The sequence below is a fragment of the Thalassophryne amazonica genome, chromosome 19, assembly GCF_902500255.1.
Source record: "Thalassophryne amazonica chromosome 19, fThaAma1.1, whole genome shotgun sequence".
NCBI lineage: Eukaryota > Metazoa > Chordata > Actinopteri > Batrachoidiformes > Batrachoididae > Thalassophryne > Thalassophryne amazonica.
The window spans coordinates 6,120,969-6,136,706 of record NC_047121.1 but is presented as its reverse complement, the minus strand read 5'-3'; the positions used below and the strand labels follow the sequence as shown (position 1 = coordinate 6,136,706).

The following is a 15,738-nucleotide window of genomic DNA, read 5'->3' as shown; positions in this document are numbered from 1 at the left end:
GTGTGGCCAGTGCAGGTACTGGGAATCTTGTTAAAGTTGAGGGTCACATGGATTCCAGTCAGTACCAGTAGGTTCTTGAGAACAATGTTCATAAATCAGTGACAAAGCCGAAGTTGCGCCGGGGCTGGATCTTTCAACAAGACAACTACTCTAAACACTGCTCAAAATCTACTAAGGCATTCATGCAGAGGAACAAGTACAATGTTCTGGAATGGCCATCTCAGTCCCCAGACCTGAATATTATTAAAAATCTGTGGTGTGATTTTAAGCGGGCTGTCCATGCTCAGAAACCAACAATCCTGACATGTTTTGTAAAGAAGAATGGTCCAAAATACCTTCAACCAGAATCCAGACTCTCATTAGAAGTCATAGGAAGCATTTAGAGGCTGTTATTTCTGCAAAAGGAGGATCTCCTAAATATTGATGTATTTTTTCTGTTTGGGTGCCCAAATTTATGCACCTGCCTAATTTTGTTTAAAGAATTATTGCACACTTTCTGTAAATCCTATAAACTTCAGTTCACTTCTCAAATATCGCTGTGTTTGTCTGCTATATGATATATTTAACTGAAATTGCAGCTTAGGTAGCTTGATGATGTCGGATCCAGTTAATCCATGATTACTGAGGAAATAAATGGGTCATAATTTTTAATGCCCACACCAAAGCAAAACTATTATGAGAGCTACTGCTCAGCCCCACAAAAATATGATTTATAAACACCTGAACCATGGTCATCCTGATAGCCAAGCTTGTTGGTAATTCTTAACATGGGTGCATGTTTGGGCGTCATTTTGTCCTGCCCATGTCATGTAAAGTGTCACACATGCTCCACCTTGTTACCCATATGTGGCCATTCACACACATAAGGCACTTTATATAATGACAATAATAGGCAAAGATTGAACCCATTAGTGAAAAATACAGATACAAGAGTGATTGTATCTGAATTTATTAATAAAAATGTTTTTTATGATATGCAAACTAATACAGAGAAATATAAAAAAGTGACTTATAAAGCACACTTTTTTATATTTCTCCTCCAGAAAAGTGGGTACAATTCTTTCCAATGGAGTAAACAAATTTGCCTTTTAAATCCTTGCCAAAGCCTGTTAATCCATAATCCACCTGGCACCTTCAGACTTTGTGTAAGGACTGTCCAACAACACAGAGGTCTGGGTGCGATACAGAGCGTAATGTAGCTCTGAAGGCTGAGAGATTACTCCATATGTCATCATGTGCATTCAGATCATCTTCCAGCCTGCAAAAAGAAGAAGAAGAAGAAGGTGGTCAGAAGCAGTTTGTGTTGTGCATTAGTGTCACACAGGAACAGTCTGCTCCCAAGGTTAACCTTTAAATCGTTCTCGCTCAAAAAAGACTCATCTGAAGCAAGTAGCCCACAAAAGTTCTGACTTAAGATTAGACATCTTTATCTTAAACACTGAGTTTCAAACCGTAAATTTAATATAGTCAAACTTTAAAAGACCGATAAATAATATTCTCTTAGTTTAACAGCATTATCAAATGAGTTCTATTATAAATTCACAATAAACTAAGAGCAGGGTGCCAGGAAGAAAAGAATCGGGTCTGGACTGCACAATTTTGATAGAGATTTCAGATGTCGTGTTGGTTGGCTCCGCCCTCTAAAAAACAAGAAAGGCACTCAAAAAGCACACTACTCTGCCGGAGTGTCCTCCACCCTCTGATGGTATTCTGAGTATTTTCCAAGCCCCAGCCTCCTGTGGAAATGAAGCCAACAGGTAAGTGGCAAATCTTGCACTTCTATGAATGGCCACTTGAGGCTGCTGCCAAATACAAATCAAACACCACAGACAAACATGTTAAAACCCCAACTTTACAGCAGAAATATACATGTTTACAACCTGGTCAAAAAAAAACAAAAAAAAACAGCTTTGTCCCTCTAGCTAGTTTACTTATTCATAACAGGCTGGTCATAAGCTTATGAATAATTAAGCATGGTCATTCTGAGTGACAGCAAGTGGCTGTGGAGTCTTGTTGCTAGTTACTGTGGACATGGTTATGTTTGTCCTTTCTGGGCATTTTATTATGACCATCTGACATAATTTGGCATGTTTTTAGTTTGTGCCCCAGTATTTCTGAGTGAAATTTTGATATTGTTTAATTTGTCATCATTAGCACCAACTAACAGGTATCAAGAGCTTGGTGAGGTTATCTCCATTTTTACTCCATGGTTACTGAAACAATATGACAGGCATACTTTTTAATACCCATATCTCAGGCTGCCTGTTTATAAAAACCACCACCCAGTCCAAAAATAAAATATGTGTTCATCAAACACCCAAACCAACATTAGCCTGCAAGGTTTAACATCTACATTTTTACCCCTATCAAAGGGAGTGCCACAAGGTTCAATTTTGGGTCCCATCCTATTCACTATCTACATTAATAATGTCACATCTGTTGTGAAAGTGTAGTGACACGGACCCACAACAGGGGGCGGAAATGAACGGCCAATAGATGAGCCAAAAAGTAACAATTTAATGTTGTGAAATGTGCACAACGAACATACAGACAATCTCAGAATATAATTACAGTCAATCCACAAAAGGTGACGTGTGGGCAGGCTCGAGGATAGAAGACGTCTGTCCTGAGAAGAGCCGGAACCACACGATTTCCGCTGCCACAGAACCTGGTGAATACTGGAGCCGCCAAGTCCCGAATTCCCAGGTGATCACCGTCCCCGACTGTTGGATCTGGTACTGCTGGCGAGAACAAAGACAGTCAAGTGTGGGTGTGTGTACACCCAGTAACAACAACGGTGGGAATGCCACCTCCACCTCTCACTCAATACGTTGCAGCGATCCCTCAGAGGAAAAAGAGTGCTGTCTTGCACAGCCTCCACAAACTAAGGACCTGCAAACACTCACAATAAACAGATTCAGAAAATACCACAAAAAGGCTGAGGATATTACCTCTAATGAAGTACGATATCTCGGCGATGAGGTGGAGATGACGTCTGGGTTTTATGGAGTGTGATGATGTAGAATGTGTGACAGCTGTCAGGAATTAATGAGTGACAGCTGTCACTCCCGGCTGTGTCCGTGGCGGCAGCGCCCTCTCGTGCCTGAAGCCCGCACTTCAGGCAGGGCGCCCTTTGGTGGTGGGCCAGCAGTACCTCCTCTTCTGGCGGCCCACACAACAGGACCCCCCCCCTCAACGGGCGCCTCCTGGCGCCCGACCAGGCTTGTCCGGGTGTCTGCGGTAGAAATCGGCCAGGAGGGCCGGGTCCAGGATGAGGCTCCTCTTCACCCAGGAGTGTTCTTCGGGTCCATACCCCTCCCAGTCCACCAAATACTGGAACCCCCGGCCCATTCGACGGACGTCCAGGAGCCGGCGCACTGTCCAAGCCAGCTCCCCGTCAATGATCCGGGCAGGAGGCGGCGCCAGACCGGGAGCACAGAGGGGTGAGGTGTGGTGAGGCTTGAGTCTGGACACATGAAAAACCGGGTGGATCCGCAGTGAAGCTGGGAGTTGGAGCTTCACTGCGGCAGGACTGAGGATTTTGAGGATCTTGAAAGGTCCAATGTAACGGTCCTTCAACTTGGGGGAGTCCACTTGGAGGGGGATGTCCTTCGTGGACAGCCACACCTCCTGCCCGGGCTGGTAAGCAGGGGCCGGGATCGCCGGCGGTCCGCATGGGTCTTCGCCCTCGTCCGGGCCTTCAACAAGGCAGAACGGGCGGAGCGCCACACCCGACGGCACTTCCGCAGGTGGGCCTGGACCGAGGGCACACCAACCTCTCCCTCCACCATGGGAAACAATGGGGGCTGATACCCCAAACACACCTCAAACGGGGAGAGGCCGGTGGCAGAGGACACCTGGCTGTTATGCGCATACTCGATCCAGGCCAGATGTTCACTCCAGGCTGTCGGGTGTGCGGATGTTACGCAGCGCAGGGCTTGCTCCAACTCCTGATTGGCCCGTTCTGCCTGTCCATTGGTCTGCGGGTGATACCCGGACGAGAAGCTCACAGTGGCCCCCAGTTCCCGGCAGAAGCTCCTCCAGACGTGTGAGGAGAACTGGGGACCACGATCAGAGATGATGTTGGTGGGTATCCCATGCAGACGGATGACGTGGTGGACCAGGAGGTCTGCTGTCTCCTGGGCTGTTGGGAGCTTCGGGAGGGCCACGAAGTGGGCCGCCTTGGAGAATTGGTCCACTATCGTGAAGATGGTGGTGTTGCCTTGGGACGGCGGGAGGCCCGTGACGAAATCCAGGCCGATATGGGACCAGGGGCGATGAGGCACAGGAAGTGACTGGAGAAGCCCTTGGGACCGCTTGTGGTCAGCCTTGCCCCTGGCACAGGTGGTGCAGGCCTAGATGTACTCCCGGACGTCGGCCTCCATAGACGCCCACCAGAAGCGCTGCCGGACAACTGCCACGGTCCTTCGCACCCCTGGATGACAGGAGAGCTTGGAACCGTGACAGAAGTCCAAGACTGCAGCTCTGGCCTCTGGTGGGACGTATAGACGGTTCTTCGGACCGGTTCTGGGGTCCGGGCTCCGTGCCAGGGCCTCCCGGACGGTCTTCTCCACGTCCCAGGTGAGGGTGGCCACGATAGTGGACTCTGGCAGGATGGGCTCCGGTGGATCAGACAGTGCAGTTTTGACCTCCTCTTCGTGTACCCGGGACAAGGCATCTGACCTCTGGTTCTTGGTCCCGGGGCGATAGGTGATCCGGAAGTCAAAACGCCCGAAGAACAGTGACCAGCGGGCTTGCCTGGGGTTCAGCCGCTTGGCGGTCCTGATATACTCCAGGTTCCGATGGTCAGTGAAAACCGTGAACGGCACAGACGCTCCCTCCAACAGGTGTCTCCACTCCTCAAGAGCCTCTTTCACCGCAAGGAGTTCTCGATTGCCGACGTCATAGTTCCGTTCAGCCGGGGTCAACCTGCGTGAAAAGTAGGCACACGGGTGAAGAACCTTATCGGTCTCTCCGCTCTGGGACAGCACGGCTCCTATCCCTGAGTCAGAGGCGTCCACTTCAACTACGAACTGGCGGCTAGGGTCGGGCTGCACCAAAACTGGCGCAGTAGAGAACCGTCGTTTCAACTCCTTGAACGCGGCTTCGCACCGATCTGACCAGGTGAAGGGGACTTTTGGAGAGGTCAGGGCTGTCAGGGGGCTAACTACCTGACTGTAGCCCTTAATGAACCTCCTATAGAAATTAGCGAAGCCGAGGAACTGTTGCAGCTTCCTACGGCTTGTTGGTTGGGGCCAATCTCTCACCGCCACAACCTTGGCCAGATCAGGGGCGACGGAGTTAGAGGAGATGATAAACCCCAGGAAGGACAAAGACGTGCGGTGAAACTCGCACTTCTCGCCCTTCACAAACAGTCGGTTCTCTAACAACCACTGCAGGACCTGACGTACATGCTGGACATGGGTCTCAGGATCCGGAGAAAAGATGAGAATATCGTCCAGATATACGAAGACGAATCGGTGCAGGAAGTCCCGCAAGACGTCGTTAACCAAGGCTTGGAACGTCGCGGGGGCGTTGGTGAGGCCGAACGGCATGACCAGGTACTCAAAGTGACCTAACGGGGTGTTAAATGCCGTCTTCCATTCGTCTCCCTTCCAGATCCGAACCAGGTGATATGCATTTCTAAGATCCAGCTTAGTAAAGATTTTGGCTCCATGCAGGGGGGTGAACACGGAATCCAACAATGGCAACGGGTATCGATTGCGAACCGTAATCTCATTCAGCCCCCTGTAATCAATGCATGGACAGAGTCCGCCATCTTTCTTGCCCACAAAAAAGAAACCTGCCCCCATCGGGGAGGTGGAGTTCCGGATCAGCCCGGCAGCTAATGAGTCCCGGATGTAGGTCTCCATTGATTCGCGCTCAGGTCGTGGAGAGGTTGTACAACCTGCTGGATGGGAACTCAGCGCCTGGAACCAAATCAATGGCACAATCGTACGGACGGTGCGGGGGAAGGGTGAGTGCCAGATCCTTGCTGAAGACGTCAGCAAGATCGTGGTACTCAACTGGCACTGCCGTCAGATTGGGAAGGACTTTGACCTCCTCCTTAGCCTGTAAACCGGGAGGAACCGAGGATCCTAAACACACCCGATGGCAGGTTTCGCTCCACTGAACCACCACCCCAGACGGCCAATCAATCCGGGGATTGTGCTTCAACATCCATGGGAAGCCCAAAATCACGCGGGAGGTAGAAGGAGTTACAAAAAACTCAATCTCCTCCCGATGGTTTCCAGACACCACCAGAGTTACTGGTTGTGTCTTGTGTGTGAGTAAAGGGAGGAGGGTGCCATCTAGTGCCCGAACCTGCAATGGCGAAGGAAGCGCCACCAGAGGGAGCCCTACCTCCCTTGCCCATCTGCTGTCTAGCAAATTCCCTTCTGACCCCGTGTCCACCAGTGCTGGGGCTTGAAGGGTTAAATCCCCACTCAGGATTGTAACTGGGAGTGGTGTGGCAATCTGTGTGTGTTTCACGTGAATGTTTTGACCCCCCCTTAGCCCAGTCTCTGAGGGCGGTTGTTGTTGTGGCCGTTTGGGGCAGTTTCTCTGTGTGTGCTCTTTTGAGCTGCAGAGAAAACACTCCCCGCGGATCAGCCTGCTCATTTTGGCCCTGTGCATTTCCCTAACAACGTCAGCAGGGGGAGCTGTTGCCCCACAGAGCGCTGCGGCTGTGGAGCATGGGGAGGGCGGCCCCTTTTCGAAACCGGAAGGGAGAGGGGCGGCGCGTATCTGGCCACGTCCTTCGCCTCGCTCCCGACGGCGTTCCTCCAACCGATTGTCTAACCATATAACGAGATCGATAAGGCCATCTAAATCCCGCGGTTCCTCCTTAGCAACCAAATGCTCCTTCAGGACTAACGACAGTCCGTTTATGAAGGCGGCGCGGAGCGCAACGTCATTCCAGCTGGACCTCGCAGCCGTGATGCGGAAGTCGACTGCAAATTCGGTTGCACATCGGCGCCCCTGTCGCATTGACAGCAGCATTGTTGAAGCGGTCTCTCCTCTGTTAGGGTGATCAAACACTGTTCTGAACTCCCCCACAAACCCAGTGTATGCTGATAACAACCGTGAGTTCTGTTCCCAGAGCGCCGTAGCCCAGGCGCGTGCCTTACCCCGAAGCAGAGCAATCACATAAGCTATTTTACTAGCATCTGACGCGTACATGACGGGATGTTGTGCGAAGACGAGCGAACACTGCATGAGAAAGTCCGCGCACGTCTCCACACAACCTCCGTACGGCTCAGGAGGGCTTATGTATGCTTCAGGGGATGGTGGGAGGGGTTGTTGAACCACCACTGGAACGTTCATATCCTGCACAGGGTCGGCAGGAAGAGCTGCAGCAGCGCCCTGAGCGCTCGCCGCCATCTGTGCGGAGAGAGCCTCCACCCTGCGGTTCAGGAGGATGTTTTGCTCGGTCATTTGATCCAACCGAGCCGTGAAGGCGGTGAGAATGTGCTGCAGCTCACCAATCACGCCTCCTGCAGACGCCTGCGCTCCCTGCTCTCCCATTGGTCATTCAACAGCCGGGTGACGCCCCTCGGAGTCCATGACGCTGGCCGAGATATCCTGTTGTGAAAGTGTAGTGACACGGACCCAAAACAGGGGGCGCAAATGAACGGCCAATAGATGAGCCAAAAAGTAACAATTTAATGTTGTGAAATGTGCACAACGAACATACAGACAATCTCAGAATATAATTACTGTCAATCCACAAAAGGTGACGTGTGGGCAGGCTCGAGGATAGAAGACGTCTGTCCTGAGAAGAGCCGGAACCACACGATTTCCGCTGCCACAGAACCTGGTGAATACTGGAGCCGCCAAGTCCCGAATTCCCAGGTGATCACCGTCCCCGACTGTTGGATCTGGTACTGCTGGCGAGAACAAAGACAGTCAAGTGTGGGTGTGTGTACACCCAGTAACAACAACGGTGGGAATGCCACCTCCACCTCTCACTCAATACGTTGCAGCGATCCCTCAGAGGAAAAAGAGTGCTGTCTTGCACAGCCTCCACAAACTAAGGACCTGCAAACACTCACAATAAACAGATTCAGAAAATACCACAAAAAGGCTGAGGATATTACCTCTAATGAAGTACGATATCTCGGCGATGAGGTGGAGATGACGTCTGGGTTTTATGGAGTGCGATGATGTAGAATGTGTGACAGCTGTCAGGAATTAATGAGTGACAGCTGTCACTCCTGGCTGTGTCCGTGGCGGCAGCGCCCTCTCGTGCCTGAAGCCCGCACTTCAGGCAGAGCGCCCTTTGGTGGTGGGCCAGCAGTACCTCCTCTTCTGGCGGCCCACACAACAACATCTTCCACAACAAACTGTAATACCATCTGTATGCAGATGATACGGTATTGTTTATCAAACTCTGCAATTTAAGCAATTTTAATTTTACAACAATTCAATTCTGCCAAGAAAGGTGATCAAAGAGCTAGCCAGAATTATGTCACAAGCTTGTTGGTGGCTACCAAAAACATCTGGTTGAGGTGCATTTATTATTTAATGGTTAAAGAGGATCTCAAATAAATTCAAACGTGCACATGTTTGAATTTATTTGGGATCTTCATCTACATATCCACCACCTTGTTTCTTAAAGTCATTATTGTTGTACAACCCCAGTTCCAATGAAGTTGGGATGTTGTGTAAAATGTAAATAAAAACAGAATACAATGATTTGCAAATCCTCTTCAACTTATATTTAATTGAATACACCACAAAGACAAGATATTTAATGTTCAAACTGATAAACTTTATTGTTTTTGTGCAAATATTTGCTAATTTTGAAATGGATGCCTGCAACATGTTTCAAAAAAGCTGGGACAGTGGTATGTTTACCACTGTGTTACATCACCTTTCCTTCTAGCAACATTTAATAAGCGTTTAGGAACTGAGGACACTAATTGTTGAAGCTTTGTAGGTGGAATTCTTTCCCATTCTTGCTTGATGTACGACTTAAGTTGTTCAACAGTCCGGGGTCTCCGTTGTCGTATTTAGCACTTCATAATGTGCCACACATTTTCAATGAGTGACAGGTCTGGACTGCAGGCAGGCCAGTGTTATGTGTCGACGCGGGTTGAGGAGCGGACCTGCGTCTGACGGAACCCAGCGCTAAAATAACCAGAAAGCGGTTCCAATAACAAAACAATTTATTTCTTTCACCCTCTGGTGCATAACAAAGTGTATAAACAAAAGATGCGTCAGTCTGGTGGAGTGAAGGCTGGCATGCTCTCCAGTACACGCTGTCGTATACGCCAGTCCAGAGCATCTCAAACATGCTCAATGGGTGACATGTCCGGTGAGTATGCCGGCCATGCAAGAACTGGGACATTTTCAGCTTCCAAGAATTGTGTACAGATCCTTGCAACATGGGGCCGTGCATTATCCTGCTGCAACATGAGGTGATGTTCTTGGATGTATGGCACAACAATGGGCCTCAGGATCTCGTCACGGTATCTCTGTGCATTCAAAATGCTATCAATAAAATGCACCTGTGTTCTTCATCCATAACAGACGCCTGCCCATACCATAACCCCACTGCCACCATGGGCCACTCGATCCACAACATTGACATCAGAAAACCGCTCACCCACACGACGCCACACACACTGTCTGCCATCTGCCCTGAACAGTGTGAACCGGGATTCATCTGTGAAGAGAACATCTCTCCAATGTGCCAAACGCCAGCGAATGTGAGCATTTGCCCACTCAAGTCGGTTACGACGACGACGAACTGGAGTCAGGTCGAGACCCCGATGAGGACGACGAGCATGCAGATGAGCTTCCCTGAGACGGTTTCTGACAGTTTGTGCAGAAATTCTTTGGTTATGCAAACCGATTGTTTCAGCAGCTGTCCGAGTGGCTGGTCTCAGATGATCTTGGAGGTGAACATGCTGGATGTGGAGGTCCGGGGCTGGTGTGGTTACACGTGGTCTGCGGTTGTGAGGCTGGTTGGATGTACTACCAAATTCTCTGAAACGCCTTTGGAGACGGCTTATGGTAGAGAAATGAACATTCAATACACGAGCAACAGCTCTGGTTGACATTCCTGCTGTCAGCATGCCAATTGCACGCTCCCTCAAATCTTGCGACATCTGTGGCATTGTGCTGTGTGATAAAACTGCACCTGTCAGAGTGGCCTTTTATTGTGGGCAGTCTAAGGCACACCTGTGCACTAATCATGGTGTCTAATCAGCATCTTGGTATGGCACACCTGTGAGGTGGGATGGATTATCTCAGCAAAGGAGAAGTGCTCACTATCACAGATTTAGACTGGTTTGTGAACAATATTTGAGGGAAATGGTGATATTGTGTATGTGGAAAAAGTTTTAGATCTTTGAGTTCATCTCATACAAAATGGGAGCAAAACCAAAAGTGTTGCGTTTATATTTTTGTTGAGTGTATATAGATAGATAGATAGATATACACACACACACACACACACACACACACACACACACACACACACACACACACACACACACACACACACACACACACACACATACACACACACAGTAATCCAAAAATATAAACACTTACCCCTTTGTACTTATTGATGGCTCACTCCCACAAGAGTGTACTGCAGAAATGCCAGGAGGTCTCTGTGGCACAGTTAGACTTGGTCGTCGGTCTGAGTAACTACGTTGGATAAAAGTTTTGGGTCCATGAATGGACACAGGAAATCTGCCACTATTTCTAAAACCGTGTGGAAGAAAAGGAACTCCAGTAGAAGTCCATGCTTCAGGTGGTGGAGGAACTGGACAAACCTGGGCATGAAAGATGGATGAAACTGCAGGACAGAAGACAGAACATGCATTGCGGATCACTCGAGTAGCATAGGAGTCTTCACTGCTGTTTCGTCTTGATGATCTTTGTACTTTTGGTGAGGCCGGTGGAGACGGTGCTTTGAAAGGGCATGAGTGGGTAGTGTTTGAGCTGACAGTCTTCTCCTTTGTAACAGGTGGACTGGGTAACCTCTTCTGAAGTGCATGTGGCGTGGGGAGTTTCCTGTTAACTGGGGGTGGAGAAGGTGACGTGGGCTGCTTTCTAAGTTTTTGGGGACTAGGAAGTTTTCTGTTTAGGCTGCTTTGAGTGGAAGGTGTGATTGGTAGCATTCGTGTCTTGGACATGGGAAGAATGGCATGTGATTGTCCAGTGAATACTGAAGGAGAGTGTGTAGTCTCTGTAGTTTTAGAGCCGGGTTTTAGAAGGTCATCATCATCCTGCATATCTACAGATTCTGCTTGACTTGTTGATGGATTTGTAGTTACATATTGAGTTGACACTCTTTCTGACTGAGAGTCTGGAGATTCTTGGTGTTCCATCTTTACAGGTTGTTTGGAAAAAGAGGAACCCTTTTCCTTTTCTGACTCTGGCTCTTGTTGGCCATTTGGTTGGTTGAATTTTGACTTGGCAGATGAGTCTTCCCAATCTTTTCTGGTGGACATAATCTTGGAACCTTGTGGCATACTTGCTTTGCTTGGTAGCACTGTCACTGACTGAACTGAAGCCCTCAGTCTTTGTGATATTACAGGCCTCTTTGCAAGAGACTTACTTCCTTTAGTAGCTCCATCATCTACAATGCTGGCAGAAAGACCCGGAGAACTTTCAAAGGAATTGTCCATTAATACTTCGAGTGTAGGTGGAGGAAGGTTATCCATGTCTAAATCATTGGTTTTCTCAGATGGAGTGTTTTCAGGTCTACAGCTAGTTATCCCTGTGCTAAGAACAGCTTCTACATTCCCTAAACCAGGAAGCACGGGGACACCACACTTTCGTACACCTTTGAGAGGTCCCAAAACATTTGCATCATCTAACACTTCTATACCCTGACTGAAGGTATTGATTAGTTTTCTGACTGAATTCCTGCCTCTGTAAAGGTCCGAAGGTGGCCGTGGTGATAAAGGAGGACTTGGGGGTGGGGTCGCTTTGATCAGACCTTTGAACGTTTTCTTGTCTTTTTGCATCTTATCTTCTTCTATCTCACTTGTCTCCTTCTTGCTGTTGGTCTGCCTTGTAAAGCCTGCCTTACCATTGATTGACTGAGATTCATTTTTCTTTGCTTGGGATTTCACTGGTGAGCTTCCTTGACTTTTTTTCAAGGGAACAGTCTGTGTACATCCTCTTGCTTTACTTTTATTCATTCTCTGTAACTTCTGGCTTAAATCCTTCTGGGTCCTTTCCAACTCGAGCAGAGTAGAATCTTCACCTCTGCTCCGCAGAGAATCTGCAGACCGAGATCGTTTCTTTTTAGCAACTGGAACCTTGTCTCCTACTGCCTTCTGAACAGGTGCTGCTGTTTGAGGTCTCCTTGGAGTTTGTCCATAATCTTCGGCCCACTGATGTTTGCTGGCTTTTACACTTTCTCCTGACTTATATTTGGCACTGGCATTCGGCTGCGAGACAAACTGTATCTTCCCACTTATAGCATTTTTCATTTTCAGAGTCATTTCTACATTTTGAGGATTTTCTATGCGCTTTGTTGGTAGGCGACACGGTTGATGTTCAGTATACACAAGTGAAGAATGTAAATTTATACTACATTCTACTTGCTTGTTTTCTGTGCTTCCATCAGTCTCAACATCATTGTCATTTTCTTCACCGTCATCTAAGGAGACGGACCCAAGCAATGAGTCGTTTTGCTCCTTCGCCATTAAGGTGCATGTAGAATCAGTTGAGTTGAGTGAGGTAAGGCTAACACTTGGGCTAACTTTACTTGCAAGCTTTTGTCTTAACATTCGTTGCCTTATAGCCACTGAGCTGTGTTCAAGTTGATTGACGGGGGTAGTTCTATTTGTCCCAGAAGAGGCACAGCTCTCTCGTCTGTGGCATCTCTCTGATCCGGCCAGGGATTCACTCTCAGCTCCGATACCGCTGTCCTCACTGAAGAGAGCCGAGTCCTCTGGTCCAGTCTTGTGCAAAGATGCAGCTTCAATTCGCGATAACAGTCGCATTAGTCTGGACTCAACCACACGTTTGACTTTCAGTTTCTCCTCTAAAAGTTCTGAGATGGAAGAAAAGTATTCAACAGTCTCCTCTAAGGCCGAGTCCCCGATTCCTCCCACAGTCTTGCTCACATTTTGCATTCTCTGTGTAGTATATTGAAGCAGTTGCTGTAACAAATCTGGTGGGGGTTCAGTATCAGCAGAACCAGACTTCAGGGTTGAAGAAGACAACACGTTTTTCATTTGGCTTGGCCAAGCGAGATGTTCTCCAATTTCTTTGAAAACATTTTCTCCCTCGTCTGCCATTTCTTCGAGTGCTTGAATAATTTTATCATAGCGTAGCACCATGAAAGCAACCATAGGCTGCACAAAAACCTGGGTTTGTGTTGCCTTCTCCAAATGTTCAAGGAGAGTGTCATATTTGCTTATGCTAGGATTCATAAAGGCATAGGCAGCTTGATGAGCTTTTACCAAAGGTTCTGGGAAATCTACTTTCTGTTCAGCAGGTTTGTCTTTGTCTTTCTTTTTTAACATCTTTATACCTCTTGTGTTTTTCTTGAGTTTTCTGCCAGACTTTTTATCTGTTACAATGTCTGGTTTGTCCTCATGTTTTTCTTTTCTTTGTGACACTGAATTGTTGTCCGTCCCTTGACTCGCCAATTTATCCACTTTCTCTGCTTCAGATTTCTTCTTTTGTGGCAACAAATGAGTGTCACTCTGCACTAAGGGAGTGTGTCCGGCCTTCTTCTTGTCTGCGTTTTCGTCGTTGGTGGCTCCAGCTGTGTTCTGTTTGCCCCTTTGTTCACACTGGGCATCTCTGAGAATTTGCTGAGGTGCAGAAGGCAGCATTCTCCCCTTTGTGAAAGAACTGTGAGCGCCGAAGTTACCTTTAGAAGGTGAGCATCCCATTTCTCATATATTCAAATACAAGCTCTATAACGGTGCAGAGAATTGCCAAAGTCCTTAGCCGCCTGCTGTGTCAGTCATTGTCACATGGCAGAGGTTGTTGAGTCCAATAAGCTGCCTCTTCACACGGACGTTAGGAAAACAGAACGCTGAAAATCCATTTCACAACTCCTTTGTGCTCTTCATATGTTACTAAAAATAAATTTAGATCCGTTATCATTTCTTTTTCTTGTAAAATGTCCTCACAGCACTGCTGTGAAACGATTCCTTCTGTGTCTTCCAAAGGACGAGCAGCTGAGAAGATTAGTGAGGCTTTCAGTCAACTCTTCAGCATGCACATGTCATGTGAAGGTGTACAACACTCACCTACTTCTAAGCTCATAAGCTCATTTGAGGCTGAGCATCAGGTGGCTTTTTATAGCCTGCACAACAATACATACCTATTTGACATTTAGAGAGCAGAACAATAAAGGGAGAAGAATCCATTAATTCATATCAATGTATGGAAAAAAAAAATGTGAGCCATATGTAGGTGGTACAGTGATGTAGTGGTTAGGGTATTCTTCAATTGCATTGGGCATTTTACTCATCTCTTTTTCATTACGGGTCATAATATAATGTCTTCTTTGGGTGTACTTAAGGAGGTCAAGGGATGGGAGAGAAAAGATCTAAAGTTTGTTTAGTCTACACAGGTTTTGTCAGTCTCCTGTCTGAAATCACTGTCCCATATGGAAGGGAAGAATGCAGTTTTTTCCAAACTGTTGCCCACACACTCAGACTATGGCGAGTCCACTAACTTGAACTGTTTTCTTATTGTGAAATGGTAGTATTGCTAAGGGGACTCCCATCTAGTTTGTTGTCCTGTCTAAGCTGGGTCACGACAGCGGTCAAATGTGCAGGCCAGCAGTAGTTTTGAAAGTTGGGCAGGCCCAGACCGCACTTGTTTTTTGGCAGGAGAAGAGTTTGAAGTCTTACCCTGGGCCTTTTGTTTTGCCAGATGAATTCAGAGATTAGTTAGATTAGTCCACCCTCCAGACATGATGACTGGAGGGTGGACTTTTTTCTGGTTCCGGAGCACAGCGGTGTTCTGCTGTATCTGTTAGCTGTTTGAACTGAGCTGTTTGAGTTCTTTGAATTAACAGTCTTTTTCAAGACTTTTTTACTTTTTTTTTTTTTTTACTTTTTCACCGTGCTCCAACGCCTAAAGAAGACCTCTAACGGTCGAAGCATCGCGACGGAGCTCTTTTATCAGCTAACCTTCATCAGCGTTGGCAAGCTAACTAGCTTGCTAACGCTTTCGTTTTTATTTTTATTTTATTTTTTAGCACTGTTGTCGTGCTGCTCCACAGCCTGTCCAGTGGATTTTTATTTTATTTTAGCACTGTTGTCGTGTGTTACCTGTGCTGCTCCACAGCCTGTTCAGTGGATTTTTATTTTATTTTTTGGCGCTGTTGTCGTGCGTTACCTGTGCTGCTCCACAGCCTGTCCAGTGGATTTTGATTTTGATTTTATTTTTTTTGGCACTGTTGTCGTGTGTTACCTGTGCTGCTCCACAGCCTGTCCAGTGGATTTTTATTTTATTTTTTGGCGCTGTTGTCGTGCGTTACCTGTGCTGCTCCACAGCCTGTCCAGTGGATTTTGATTTTGATTTTATTTTTTTTGGCACTGTTGTCGTGTGTTGCCTGTGCTGCTCCACAGCCTGTCCAGTGGATTTTTATTTTATTATTTTATTTTATTTATTTATTTATTTATTTTTAGCACTGTTGTCGTGCGTTACCTGTGCTGCTCCACAGCCTGTCCAGTGGATTTTTATTTTATTTTTTAGCACTGTTGTCGTGCGTTACCTGTGCTGCTCCACAGCCTG

General features: G+C 47.4%; 1 protein-coding gene across 1 annotated transcript; it reads right to left on the bottom strand.

Annotated features, from left to right (window-relative positions):
• Positions 1 to 1,044: 1,044 nt before the first annotated feature.
• Positions 1,045 to 13,877, bottom strand: pcare1 (photoreceptor cilium actin regulator 1). The gene is made up of 2 exons (XM_034159835.1): positions 10,564 to 13,877; positions 1,045 to 1,258 (listed from the first exon to the last, which is right to left on the bottom strand). The coding sequence occupies exons 1-2, from the start codon at positions 13,875 to 13,877 to the stop codon at positions 1,135 to 1,137; spliced, it is 3,438 nt and encodes a 1,145-aa protein (XP_034015726.1). The 3' UTR covers positions 1,045 to 1,134.
• Positions 13,878 to 15,738: the final 1,861 nt, after the last annotated feature.